Source organism: Homarus americanus, unplaced genomic scaffold, assembly GCF_018991925.1.
Source record: "Homarus americanus isolate GMGI-L3 unplaced genomic scaffold, GMGI_Hamer_2.0 scaffold24694, whole genome shotgun sequence".
NCBI lineage: Eukaryota > Metazoa > Arthropoda > Malacostraca > Decapoda > Nephropidae > Homarus > Homarus americanus.
In genome coordinates, this window is record NW_024732780.1 from 6,420,438 (window position 1) to 6,434,876 (window position 14,439).

At 53.1% G+C, this 14,439-nt stretch overlaps 1 protein-coding gene across 1 annotated transcript in view; it reads left to right on the top strand.

The window, feature by feature from the left end:
- The window catches only part of LOC121869002, a 28,596-nt gene that overhangs the window by 7,468 nt on the left and 6,689 nt on the right, over positions 1-14,439 (top strand). The window contains exons 2-5 of the mRNA XM_042370064.1: positions 7,017-7,146; positions 7,231-7,242; positions 12,965-13,089; positions 13,989-14,075. Of these exons, the coding sequence (XP_042225998.1) occupies positions 7,017-7,146; positions 7,231-7,242; positions 12,965-13,089; positions 13,989-14,075 (354 nt within the window). The remainder of the gene's footprint in view (positions 1-7,016; positions 7,147-7,230; positions 7,243-12,964; positions 13,090-13,988; positions 14,076-14,439) is intronic.

The following is a 14,439-nucleotide window of genomic DNA, read 5'->3' on the forward strand; positions in this document are numbered from 1 at the left end:
TCCCTCCTCCCCCTCTCTCATCTCCCTCCCCTCCCCACACTCTCCTCCTCCCCCTCTCTCACTCTCTCCTCTCCCCAACTCTCCTCCTCCCCTCTTCCCCAACTCTCCTCCTCCCTCTCTCCCCTCTCCTCTCCACCTCCCCACTCTCCTCTCCCCTCTCCCCAACTCTCCTCTCCCCTCTCCCAACTCTCCTCCTCCACCTCTCCCCTTCTCCTCCTCCCTCTCCCCAACTCACCTCCTCCCCCTCTCCCCAACTCCTCCTCCCCTCTCCCCAACTCTCCTCCTCCTCTCCCCACTCCTCCTCCCCCTCCCCAACTCTCCTCCTCCCCTCTACAACTCTCCTCCTCCCCTCTCCCCCAGCTCTCCCTCCTCCCCTCCCCAACTCTCCTCCTCCCCTCCCCAGCTCTCTCCTCCCCTCCCCCTCCTCCTCCCCTCTCCCCAACTCTCCTCCTCCCCTCCCCACTCCCTCCCCCCTCTCCTCCTCCTCCCCCTCTCCCCCAACTCTCCTCCTCCCCCTCTTCCCCAGCTCTCTCCTCCTCCCCTCTTCCCAACTCTCCTCCTCCCCCTCCCCCAACTCTCCTCCTCCCCCTCTCCCCAACTCTCCTCCTCCCCCCTCCCCGCTCTCCTCCTCCCCTCCCCTCCCCAACTCTCCTCCTCCCCTCTCCCCATCTCCCCCTCCCCTCTCCCCAACTCTCCTCCTCCCCCTCTCCCAACTCTCCCCTCCCCCTCCCCAACTCTCCTCCTCCCCTCCCCAACTCTCCTCCTCCCCCCTCTCCCCAACTCTCCTCCTCCTCTCCCAACTCTCCTCCTCCCCTCTCCCCAGCTCTCCTTCTCCCCCTCTCCCCAACTCTCCTCCTCCCCTCTCCCCAACTCTCCTTCTCCCCCTCTCCCCAACTCTCCCCTCCCCTCTCCCCAGCTCTCCTCTCCCCCTCTCCCCAACTCTCCTCCTCCCCCTCTCCCCAACTCTCCTCCTCCCCCTCTCTCCCCAGCTCTCCTCCACCCTCTCCCCAACTCTCCTCCTCCCCTCTCCCCAACTCTCCTTCTCCCCCTCTCCCCAACTCCTCCTCCCCCCTCCCCAACTCTCCTTCTCCCCTCTTCCCAACCTCCTCCTCCTCTCCCCAGCTCTCCCCTCCCCTCTCCCCAGCTCTCTTCCTCCCCTCTTCCCAACTCCTCCTCCCCCTCCTCCCCAACTCTCCTCCCCTCTCCCCAACTCTCTCCTCCCTCTCCTCCCCAACTCTCCTCCTCCCCTCTCCCCAACTCTCCTCCTCCCCTCTCCCAACTCTCCCCTCTCCCCCAACTCTCCCCTCCCCAACTCTCCTCCTCCCCTCTCCCCAACTCTCCTCCTCCCCTCTCCCCAGCTCTCCTCCTCCCCTCTCCCCCAGCTCTCCTCCTCCCCTCTCCCCAGCTCTCCTCCTCCCCCTCCTCCCCAACTCTCCTCCTCCACCTCTCCCCAGCTCTCCTCCTCCCTCTCTCCCCAGCTCCTCCTCCCCTCTCTCCCCGACTCTCCTCCTCCCCTTCTCCCCAACTCTCCCCCCTCCCCAACTCTCCTCCTCCCCCTCCCCAGCTCTCCTCCTCCCCCTCTCCCAACTCTCCTCCTCCCCTCTTCCCCTTCCTCCCTCCTCCCCTCTTCCCCAGCTCTCCTCCTCCCCCTCTCCCAACTCTCCTCCTCCCCTCTCCCCGCTCTCCTCCTCCCCCTCTCCCCAACTCTCCTCCTCCCCCTCTCCCCAGCCTCTCCTCCTCCCCCTCTTCCCAACTCTCCTCCTCCCCCTCTCCCCAACTCTCCTCCTCCCCTCTCCCCAACTCTCCCCTCCCCTCTCCCCGCTCTCCTCCTCCCCTCTTCCCAACTCTCCTCCTCCCCCTCTCCCAACTCTCCTCCTCCCCTCTCTCCCCAGCTCTCCCTCTCCCCTCTCCCCAGCTCTCCTCCTCCCTCTCCCCCAGCTCTCCTCCTCCCCCTCTCCCCAACTCCTCCTCCCTCTCCCCAACTCTCCTCCTCCCCTCTCCCCCAACTCTCCTCCTCCCCTCTCCCCAGCTCTCCTCCTCCCCTCTCCCAACTCTCCTCCTCCCCTCTCCCCACTCCTCCTCTCTCCCCCCTCCCTCTCCCCCCTCCCCCCTCCTCCTCCCCCTCTCCCCAACTCTCCTCCTCCCCCTCTCCCCAACTCTCCCTCCTCCCCTCCCCCAACTCTCTCCTCCCCCTCTCCCCCCCTCTCCTCCTCCCCCTCTCCCCAGCTCTCCTCCTCCCCTCTTCCCCAACTCTCCTCCTCCCCTCTCCCCAACTCTCCTCCCTCCCCTCTTCCCCAGCTCTCCTCCTCCCCTCTCCCCAGCTCTCCTCCTCCCTCGCTCTCTCTCCTCCCCTCTCCCCAGACTCTCCTCCTCCCCCTCCTCCCCAGCTCTCCTCCCCCCCTCTCCCCAACTCTCCTCCTCCCCTCTCCCCAACTCTCCCCTCCCCTCTCCCCAACTCTCCCCTCCTCCCCTCTCCCCAACTCTCCTCCTCCCCTCTCCCCAACTCTCCCCTCTCCCCTCTCCCCAACTCCTCCTCCCCCTCCCCCAACTCTCCTCCTCCCCTCTCCCCAACTCCCTCCTCCCCCTCTCCCCACTCCACTCTCCCCCCTCTCCCCAACTCTCCTCCCTCCTCTCCCCAACTCCTCCTCCCCTCCCCACTCTCTCTCCCCTCTCCTCTCCTCTCCACCTCTCCCCAGCTCTCCTCCTCCCCTCTCCCCTTCCTTCCCTCCCCCAGCTCTCCTCCTCCCCTCTCCCCCCCTTCCTCTCCCCCTCCCCAACTCTCCTCCTCCCCTCTCCCCCAGCTCTCCCCTCCCCTCTCCCCAACTCTCCTCCTCCCCTCTCCCCGCTCTCCTCCTCCCCCTCTCCCCAACCTCCTCCTCCTCCACCTCTCCCCAACTCTCCTCCTCCCCTCTCCCCAGCTCTCCCTTCTCCCCCTCTCCCCCAACTCTCCTCCTCCCCTCTCCCCAACTCTCCTCCTCCCCCTCTTCCCCAACTCTCCTCCTCCCCCTCTCCCAACTCTCCTCCCCTCTCCCCAACTCTCCTCCTCCCCTCTCCCCAACTCTCCTCTCCCCTCCCCAACTCTCCTCCTCCCTCTCCCCAACTCTCTCTCCTCCCTCCCTCTCCCCAGCTCTCTCCTCCTCCCCCTCTCCCCGCTCTCCTCCTCCCCTCTCCCCCATCTCCCCCTCCCCCACTCCTCTCCCCTCTCCTCCTCCCCTCTCCCCAGCTCTCCTCCCTCTCCCCCTTTCTCCTCCTCCCCTCTCCCCAACTCTCCTCCTCCCCTCTCCCCCAGCTCTCCTCCTCCCCTCTCCCCAACTCTCCTCTCCACCTCTCCCCAGCTCTCCTCCTCCTCCTCCCCCAACCTCTCCTCCTCCCCTCTCCCTCCTCTCCCTCTCCCCAACTCTCCCCCTCCCCACTCCTCTCCCCTCTCCCCAACTCTCCCCCTCCCCTCTCCCCGCTCTCCTCCCTCCCCTCTTCCCAACTCTCCTCCCCTCCCCACTCTCCTCCTCCCCCCTCTCCCCAACTCTCCTCCCCTCTCCCCAGCTCTCCTCCTCCCCCTCTCTCCCCAGCTCTCCTCCTCCCCCCTCTTCCCCAGCTCTCCTCTCCCCTCTCCCTCCCTCTCCCCTCTCCCAACTCTCCTCCCCTCTCCCCAGCTCTCCTCCTCCCCTCTCCCCAACTCTCTCCTCCCCCTCTCCCCAACTCTCCCCTCCTCCCCTCTCCCCACCTCCCTCCCTCCCCCCCCCTCTCCCCCAACTCTCCTCCTCCCCCTCTTCCCCACTCTCCCTCCCCCTCTCCCCAACTCTCCCCTCCCCTCTCCCCAGCTCTCCTCCTCCTCTTCAACTCTCCTCCTCCCCTCTCCCCAACTCTCTCCTCCCCTCTCCCCAGCTCTCCTCCTCCCCTCTCCCAACTCTCCTCCTCCCCTCCCCCGACTCTCCTCCTCCACCTCTCCCCAACTCTCCTCCTCCTCTCTCCCCAATCCTCCTCCCTCCCCGACTCTCCTCCTCCCTTCTCCCAACTCTCCTCTCCCAACTTTCCCACGTTACAGTAATCCGCACATCCGCCAGGTGGCAATTGATCTCCTAAGTTCATCTACCGGCAGCTGGTTCATCCCTCCACCACCTGAGCCAAGACCAGCTGGGGAGGGTGTCAGGGGGGAACAGGATGTCAAGACAGGGGGGAGATGAGTGGCATATCCGTGACAAGGTGGGTGACAACACCTGGGGTAGAGGAGGGTGACAACACCTGGGGTAGAGGAGGGTGACAACACCTGGGGTAGAGGAGGGTGACAACACCTGGGGTAGAGGGAGGTGACAACACCTGGGGTAGAGGAGAGTGACAACACCTGGGGTAGAGGAGGGTGACAACACCTGGGGTAGAGGAGGGTGACAACACCTGGGGTAGAGGAGGGTGACAAGACCATGGGGGGTGGCAGGAAAATGTACACCAAATCCTAATGAATTGGATCCTATTTGATATGGCGATATTGGAATTCGAATCCTATATCCTGAGTTGATAGATATCAGCGTTAGGATATCAGACCGAGTATCCTACAGAGCTTGGTACTCCCATCCTATGTGTAAGGAGTATTGCGCTATTCCTATATCCTATGGGAGGACAATCAAATACTCCCACAGTGACTGGACGAAAGGCGATCAGATCCTATACCCAACAGAGACAGAACGAAAGTCGAAACGAAAGACGAAAGATCCTATACCCCACAGTGACCCGAAAGACGATCAGGTAACCAGATCCTACTTCCTCCAGGGTAGAAAGGAATCAGATCCCACAATCCCCCTAAAGCGGGTTCAGATTCCACACAAACAAGATCTGCGGTGATATCTACTCGCCTGACGGGGTTCTGGAGCTCTTATAGTGATGTATGATGATATGGTGACCTATAATGAGAGGGTACCTGTGTATATGGTATGTGAACTGTAGATATACTATAGTGAGAGATAATGTGTTAGTTTTTATTCTTATTTTCGTTTTTGTGGAATTTTACCTCTTCGTTTCTTCCGTTTAATTCTCTTTTCATTCTTCAATCTTCCCTTTTCTTCTCCTTCCCTTTCTTATCATCATCAGCATCGTCTTCATTGTTAATATTATTATCATTATTATTATTATTATTATTATTATTATTATTAGTAGTAGTAGTAGTAGTAGTATGTTGAAAACACCTATAGGAATGCATCAGACCTCTATATAGTAAACACCAAGGCTCTAAGAGGTGATACCATCATACATTCAACGGAGGGAACAACACAGGGGGGACCCCTGTTGCAATGGCAATGTACGCAATAGGCCATCCGTGCTCCAACACTCAATAAAATTTGAAACAACCGAGGTCAAGCAAGTGGCGTATGCCGGCGACCTTAGACGAGCAGTAAAAGTGGAGGACATAAAAAAGTGGTGGGACCTGATAACATCACGTGGTCCACAAATAGGGTACCACCCAAACGCCAGCAAGTCCTTTTTCATTGTGAAGCCAGATCATTATGAACTGGTAATGGAGGTGTTCGGTGGAATTGAGGTCAAAATAACAAAGGATGGCCAAAGACACCTAGGCGCAGTAATCGGCTCGACGGACTTCAAGACCGAGTAGATCGAGTATGTAACGGGAAAAGTGAATGAGTGGGTTAGTGAAATCCAAGCCTCTTATATTGCTAACACAGAGCCACATGCGGCTTTACATTCACCCATGGAGTCAAGCATGGCTGGATCTACCTGATGCGCACTATCCCTGTTATCGAACCCTTCCTCCACCCTCTGAAAGAAGTTATCAGTCAATTTCATTCCCAAATTAGTGAAACATCTCACTTAACCCAGCAGAAAGATCACTCCTTGCACTACCACAGACTGGAAGGAATGGGATTGACCAATCCAGAGGAGATTGCTGCCACCGAACAAACTCAGTTAAGTTTCACGGCAGCCTCACTGACCACTTCCATAGCTCAGAACGCAACAGGAGGTGGATACCAGTGAAGTAAACAAGATTCAAAGGTCCATTACGACAGAACGACAGCACGGCCAAAGTGATAAGTTGCAGCAACTGTTGTTGCAAGTACCAGAGAATTTGAAAAAAGGAGCTATAACGCAGGAGGTGGGCGCCTCGAACTGGTTACCTACGTTACCGATAAGGGCAAATGGTTTCAGTCTCAATGAAAGAGAATTTACAGATGCCAATGCCCTAAGGTACGGTAGGCCAATAGAAGGTTTGCCCTCCCAATGCGTGTGTGGCTCTTCCTATGACGTTGATCACGCCATGGTGTGCAAGAAAGGGGCTTCATATGCATGAGGCATGGCGAAGTAAGGATCTCGCAAAGATGTTGAAGGAAATCTGCTGTGATGTCAGGTAGAACCGACCCTTCTTTCATTGACGGGAGATTTTCCAACAAAGGGCTTCAAACAACCAACGAAGCCCGTGTTGACGTCAGAGCTCGAGGATTCTGGACGCGTATACAGTGAGCCTTCTTCAACATCAGGATTTTTATTCCATGGCCGTACCGTAACTTAGCTCTCGATGCTGCACAGAACGAGAACGACAAGATAAGGGCATACAAGGAGAGAATTCAGAATGTTGATCAAGGCAGCTTCACTCCTCAGTGTCCACAACCTCTGGTAGGATGGGACCAAGTGCAAGATGCTTCTACGCTAGACTCGCGGGGGTGACTGAACAGAAGCAGCAGCCCAGAAGTTATGTTGCATCCTGGATGAGATGTCGACTGTCCTTCTCTCTCCTTCAGTCGGCTTTGCTCTGCCCCAGGGGAACGAGAGCATCGGCCCCAAAGCCGACAACAATCTGCGGCTCAACTAACTCAACACAGCTAGGGTAGCTACTTATGTATTAGGATAGTTAATTTTAAGATACTAAAATGACGGCGAAGGTGTGGCTATTGGGGGAGGATGGAGGCCACGTATAAAAATAAGTTGTAGTATTAGTTGTTGTAGTTGTAGTAGTAGAATTATTATTATTATTATTACTACTACTACTACTACTAACTCTCCCTACGGTCCACCAGGTACTGAGCTTGGGGGGCGGGGCCATGTGTGTATTACTGGTGACGGCGGAACACCTCGACCAGGTCCTACAGACAGCCTACAACACCTACCAGGACTTAGAAAACCCAATCAAAGTCTACGGCACTAATGGTACGTGTGAGAGGTGAGAGGCGGGAGAGGGGAGTGAGAGAGAGAGAGAGAACCCCCGTCAATCAAAAATCTATGGCACTAAAGGTACTGGCACAGGTGAGAGGGCTGTGAGAGGGCAGTGAGAGGGAGAAACCCAATCAAAGTCTATGATGTTTAAGGTACTGGCACAGGTGAGGGAAGTGAGAGGAACAACATAATCTTTGGCATTAATGGTACTGGTACAGGTGAGAGGGCCTCTGTGTGAGAGATAGAGAGGTGAGAGGGAGATAGAGATTGAGGTGAGGAGAGAGACAGTGGTGAGGGTGAGAGATAGAGGTGAGGGTGAGATTGAGGTGAGGGAGAGACAGTGGTGAGGGTGAGAGATTGGGTGAGAGATAGAGAGTGGGGAGGGTGAGAGAGAGAGGTGAGGGTGAGAGATGTGAGGGTGAGAGGAGAGAGGTGAGGGTGAGAGATAGTGGTGGAGGGTGAGATTGAGGTGAGGGAGAGAGATTGAGGTGAGTGGAGAGAGACAGTGGTGAGGGGTGAGAGAGAGAGGTGAGGGAGAGAGACAATGGTGAGGGTGAGAGAGAGAGGTGAGGGTGAGAGATAGTGGGTGAGGGTGAGATTGAGGTGAGGGAGAGAGACAGTGGTGGAGGGTGAGAGATTGAGGTGAGGGAGAGAGACAGTGGTGAGGGTGAGAGAGAGAGAGGGAGAGATAGGGTGAGGGTGAGAGATTGAGGTGAGGGAGAGATAGTGGTGAGGGTGAGAGATTGAGGTGAGGGAGAGAGACAGTGGTGAGGGTGTGAGAGAGAGAGGTGAGTGAGAGATTGAGGTGAGGAGAGAGAGTGTGGGAGAGATTGAGGTGAGGTGAGAGAGAGAGGTGAGGGTGAGAGATAGTGGTGAGGTGAGAGAGAGAGAGGGTGAGAGATAGTGGTGAGGGTGAGAGATTGAGGTGAGGGGTGAGAGACAGTGGTGAGGGTGAGAGAGAGGTGAGGGTGAGAGATAGTGGTGAGGGTGAGAGATTGAGGTGGGGAGGAGAGAGATAGTGGTGAGGGTGAGAGAGAGAGGTGAGGGTGAGAAGTGGTGAGGGTGAGAGATTGGAGGAGGGTGAGAGATAGTGGTGAGGGTGAGAGATTGAGGTGAGGGAGAGAGATAGTGGTGAGGGTGAGACAGAGAGGTGGGGAGAGAGACAGTGGTGAGGGGGTGAGAGAGAGGTGAGGGTGAGAGATAGGTGAGTGAGAGATTGGTGAGGGAGAGATAGTGGTGAGGGTGAGAGAGAGAGGTAGAGGGGTGAGATAGTGGTGAGGGTGAGAGATTGAGGTGAGGAGAGACAGTGGTGAGGTGAGAGATAGAGGAGTGAGAGAGAGTGAGGGTGAGATTGAGGTGAGGGAGAGAGAGAGAGGTGAGGGTGAGAGATTGGAGAGGGAGAGAGAGAGAGGTGAGGGTGAGAGATTGAGGAGGAGAGAGAGAGGTGAGGGTGAGGGAGATTGAGGAGAGGGAGAGAGACAGTGGTGAGGGTGAGATTGAGGTGAGGGAGAGAGAGAGAGGTTAGGTGAGATAGAGGTGAGGGGGAGAGATAGAGGTGAGGGTGAGAGATAGAGGTGAGGGTGAGAGATTGAGGTGAGGGAGAGAGAGAGGAGAGGGTGAGAGATAGAGGAGGGTGAGAGACAGTGGTGAGGGAGAGACAGAGGTGAGGGTGAGAGATTGAGGTGAGGGAGAGAGATTGAGGTGAGGGGTGAGAGAGAGGTGAGGGGTGAGAGATAGTGGTGACGGTGAGAGATAGAGGTGAGGGTGAGAGATTGAGGAGAGATAGAGATAGTGGTGAGGGTGAGAGATAGAGGTGAGGGTGAGAGATAGTGGTGAGTGAGGGATGAGGTGAGAGAGGATTGAGGGAGAGATAGAGATGGAGGTGAGGGATAGAGATTGAGGTGAGAGATAGAGATTGAGGTGAGGGTGAGAGACTGTGGTGAGGTGAGAGATAGAGGTGAGGAGAGAGAGGTGGTGAGGGAGAGAGAGATGGTGGTGAGGGTGAGAGATAGATGTGAGAGATAGAGATAGAGGTGAGGGATAGAGATTGAGGTGAGAGATAGAATTGGAGTGAGGGAGAGAGATAGAGATAGTGGTGAGGGTGAGAGATAGAGGAGGTGAGAGATAGAGGAGAGGAGAGAGATAGTGGTGAGGGTGAGAGAGATAGATGTGAGAGATAGAGATAGAGGTGAGGGAGATTGAGGTGAGATAAAGATGAGGTGAGGGGAGAGATAGATGTGAGGGATAGAGATTGAGGTGAGGGAGAGAGATAGAGATAGAGGGTGAGGGAGAGATAGAGGTGAGGTGAGAGATAGATGTGAGGATAGAGATTGAGGTGAGGGAGAGATAGAGATAGTGTGAGGGTGAGAGATAGTGGTGAGGGTGAGAGATAGATGTGAGAGATAGAGATAGAGGTGAGGGATAGAGATTGAGGGAGGGAGAGATAGATAGTGGGTGAGTGAGAGAGTGGTGAGGGTGAGAGATAGACGTAGAGATAGAGATAGAGGTTAGGATAGAGATTGAGGTGAGGGTGAGAGATTGAGGAGAGATAGAGATATGGTGAGGGTGAGAGATAGTGGTGAGGTGAGAGATAGTGGTGAGGGTGAGAGGAGGATGTGAGGGATAGAGAGTGAGGGAGAGAGAGAAGAGATAGTGGTGAGGTGAGAGATAGTGGGTAGGTGAGAGATAGAGATAGAGGTGAGGGATAGAGATTGAGGTGAGATAGAGATTGAGGGTGAGAGAGTGTGGTGAGGGTGAGAGATAGAGGTGAGGGAGAGAGATTGAGGGAGGGAGAGAGATAGTGAGTGAGAGATAGAGATAGAGGTGAGGGTGAGAGATAGTGGTGAGGGGTGAGAGATAGATGTGAGAGATAGAGATAGAGGTGAGGGATAGAGATTGAGGAGAGAGAGATAGTGGTGAGTGAGAGATAGAGGAGAGATAGATAGAGGTGAGGGATAGAGATTGAGGTGAGGGAGAGAGATAGTGTGAGGGTGAGATAGAGATTGGGGAGGGAGAGAGATAGTGGTGAGGGTGAGAGATAGTGGTGAGGGTGAGAGATAGATGTGAGAGATAGAGATAGAGGTGAACGTGAGGGATAGTGGTGAGGGTGAGAGAGAAGTGGTGAGGGTGAGAGAGACAGTGGTGAGGGTGAGAGACAGTGGTGAGGGTGAGAGATAGTGGTGGAGGGTGAGATAGTGGTGAGGGTGAGAGATAGAGGTGAGGGAGAGAGATTGAGGTGGAGGGAGAGATAGTGGTGAGGGTGAGAGATAGAGATAGAGGTGAGGGTGAGAGATAGAGATAGAGGTGAGGGTGAGGGATAGTGGTGAGGGTGAGAGAGATAGTGGTGAGGGTGAGATAGTGGTGAGGGTGAGAGATAGAGATAGAGGTGAGGGGAGGGATAGTGGTGAGGGTGAGATAGTGGTGAGGGTGAGAGATAGTGGTGAGGGTGAGATAGATGTGAGAGATAGAGATATAGTGAGGGATAGAGATTGTGGTGAGGGAGAGGATTGAGGTTGAGGGGAGAGAGATAGAGGTGAGGGAGAGAGATGGGTGAGGGGAGAGATAGTGGTGAGGGTGAGAGATAGTGGTGAGGGTGAGAGATAGATGAGAGATAGAGATATAGGTGAGGACAGAGATTGAGGTGAGGGAGAGAGATTGAGGTTGAGGGAGAGAGATAGAGGTGAGGGAGAGAGATAGTGGGTGAGGGTGAGAGATAGTGGTGAGGGTGAGATAGATGTGAGAGATGGAGATTGAGGTGAGGGAGAGAGAGATTGAGGTGAGGGAGAGAGATAGAGGTGAGGGGAGAGGTAGTGGTGAGGGTGAGAGATAGTGGTGAGGGTGAGAGATAGTGGAGAGGGTGAGAGATAGATGAGAGATAGAGATAGAGGTGAGGTGAGGATAGTGGTGAGGGTGAGAGATAGTGGTGAGAGATAGAGATTGAGTGGAGGGAGAGAGATTGAGGTGAGGAGAGATAGAGGTGAGGGTGAGAGGTAGTGGTGAGGGTGAGAGATAGTGGTGAGGGTGAGAGATAGTGGTGAGGGTGAGAGATAGATGTGAGAGATAGAGATAGAGGTGAGGGATAGAGATTGAGGTGAGGGAGAGAGATTGAGGTGAGGGAGAGAGATAGAGGTGAGGGAGAGAGATAGTGGTGAGGGTGAGAGATAGTGGTGAGGGTAGAGAGATAGATGTGAGAGATAGAGATAGAGGTGAGGATAGAGATTGAGGTGAGGGAGAGAGATTGAGGTGAGGGAGAGAGATAGTGGTGAGGGTGAGATAGATGAGAGATAGAGATAGAGGTGAGGGATAGAGATTGAGGTGAGGGAGAGATTGAGGAGGGAGAGAGATAGAGGTGATGGAGAGAGATTAGGTGAGGGAGAGAGATAGTGGTGAGGGTGAGAGATAGAGGTGAGGTTGAGAGATAGTGGTGAGGGTGAGATAGATGTGAGAGATAGAGATAGAGGTGAGGGATAGGATTGAGGTGAGGGAGAGAGATAGATGTGAGAGATAGAGATAGAGGTGAGGGATAGGATTGAGGTGAGGGAGAGAGATAGTGGTGAGGGTGAGAGATAGTGGTGAGGTGAGAGATAGATGAGATAGAGATAGAGGGAGGGATAGAGATGAGGTGAGGGAGAGAGATTGAGGAGGGTGAGATAGAGGTGAGGGAGAGAGATTGAGGTGAGGTGAGAGATGAGGTGAGGGAGATAGTGGTGAGGGTGAGAGATAGTGGTGAGGGTGAGAGAAAGATGTGAGAGATAGAGATAGAGGAGGGATAGAGATTGAGGTGAGGGAGAGAGACTAGGTGAGGGAGAGAGATAGAGGTGAGGGAGAGAGATTGAGGTGAGGGAGAGATAGTGGTGAGAGAGAAATAGAGGTGAGAGAGAGAGATAGAGGTGAGGGATAGCGATTGAGGTGAGAGATAGAGATAGAGGTGAGGATAGAGATAGAGGTGAGGGAGAGAGATTGAGGTGAGGGAGAGAGATAGAGGTGAGGGAGAGAGATTGAGGTGAGGAGAGAGATAGTGGTGAGGTGGAGAATAGAGGTGAGAGAGAGAGATAGAGGTGAGGGATAGCGATTGAAGTGAGAGATAGAGAGAGGTGAGGATAGAGATGAGGTGAGAGAGAGAGAGAGAGAGAGAGAGAGAGAGAGAGAGAGAGAGAGAGATAACAACGTAAAGTACTTAGCAACCAACCAGCAACTAATTTATCGACTACCAGCTGTAACTGTTGCTGGGACGCGCCAGTGCAAACACACTAACAGCCAATCCCTTAGCCACGTTCCTGCCAACCCCTGTTGATCCTAGCCAAGCCCTAGCCAGTTCTAATCAAATCTAATCCCAAAATATGTGTTCAATTTTTATTAGATTTTTTAATATACTAATTTTTTTTTATTAATTTCGTGTGATAATTTTAACCAGATTTTAAACTAATTCCTGATCTAATATTAGCAAACTTCTACCCAATCCCTTCCGGTTAATCAACCCTTATTGAGACCCTCTGAATATTAACCAATCCCTATAGTAAGTCCGTCGCGAATCTTAAACCAATCCCGACTAAATTCTCCCAAATTCTAACCAATCCATTCAGAATCCTAACCAACCCCTCGCTAATTCTAACCAATCCTCCCTGAATCCTAACCAATCCTTTCATAACCAATAACCCCTGAATTCTAACTAACCCCCCTGAATCCTAACCAATCCCTTCATAACCAATCCCCCTGAATCATAACCAATAACCCTTGAATCCTAACCAATCCCTTCATGACCAATCACTCGCTAATCCTAACCAATCGCTAATCGTGTGTTATATACCTACAGGAGAAACTGAACTGAACTTGGGTGACCCTGAACTCATGTACATAGAGTGGACCATCATAGCTACACTGCTCTTCATGTTCGTGTGCACTGTGGTCGACGTTCTACTAGTCATTGGTGCTTTCAGGGTTAGTTCTTATTCTCCGTCGTAAAGGGTGGAGGGGGGAGGAGGGGTTATATTGGTCATGCTAGGTCATATTGGGTCATAAGGGATCTTGCTAGGTTCATATTGGGTTCATAAAGGGTCTTGCTAGGTTCATATTGGGTCATAAAGGGTCTTGCTAGGTCATATTGGGTCATAAGGGGTCTTGCTAGGTTCATATTGGGTCATAAAGGGTCTTTACTAGGTTCATATTGGGTTATAAAAGGTCTTGCAGGATATATTGGGTCATAAGAGGTCTTGCTAGGTCATACTGGGTCATAAGGGTCTTGCTAGGTTCATATTGGGTCATAAGGGGTCTTGCTAGGTCATATTGGGTCATAGAGGTCTCGCTAGGTCATATTGGGTTCATAAAGGGTCTTGTTAGGTTCATATTGGGTCATAAAGGGTCTTGCTAGGTCATAAGGGATCTTGCTAGGTTCATATTGGGTCATAAAGGGTCTTGCTAGGTTCATATTGGGTTATAAAAGGTCTTGCAGGATATATTGGGTCATATGAGGTCTTGCTAGGTCATACTGGGTCATAAGGGGTCTTACTAGGTTCATATTGGGCCCTAAGAGGTCTTGCTAGGTTCATATTGGGTCATAAAGGGTCTTGCTAGGTTCATATTGGGTTATAAAAGGTCTTGCAGGATATATTGGGTCATATGAGGTCTTGCTAGGTCATACTGGGTCATAAGGGGTCTTGCTAGGTTCATATTGGGTCATAAAGAGTCTTGCTAGGTTCATATTGGGTCATAAGGGGTCTTGCTAGGTCATGATGTTCGGTGAAGTTTGCTACTTTTAATTAGGTTAGGTTAGGTTAGGTGGAGACTCCTATCTTCTACCGCTCTTGTGTTTGACCCGTGACATTACTCTATGCCCTCAGGAGACGCCATGGATGTTGTTACCGTGGATGGTGGTGCAGTGGATCACAATCTTCCTCACCATAGCCTTGTTTGGCCTCGTTCTCTGGGTCAGTACCTCTTTTATTAGTTCATCTCTTTCTATTAACACTGGATTAATAAACATATGGTGGCTGTCTTGGGATATTTTCATGTTTATTAAATTACTGGTTACTATTATATGTATACTTGTACTATATCTGTACTCAGGGCCGGATTGAGGTAGGTGGAGGCCCTGAGGGAATATGCTTGTGGAGGCTCTTCCGTATAAATTAAATAAAAATTACTTTACTTTCTCCTACAAGCTACACGTAGAATTTCCTCTGGTATGTATGAACGTAAGCCAATTTCGCAGACTAAATTTAAGTGGTGGTAGGTTAGTAGTCGAAATATATCAGTAAATTGTATACTTTGTTAATATGTATTAGTCTATAA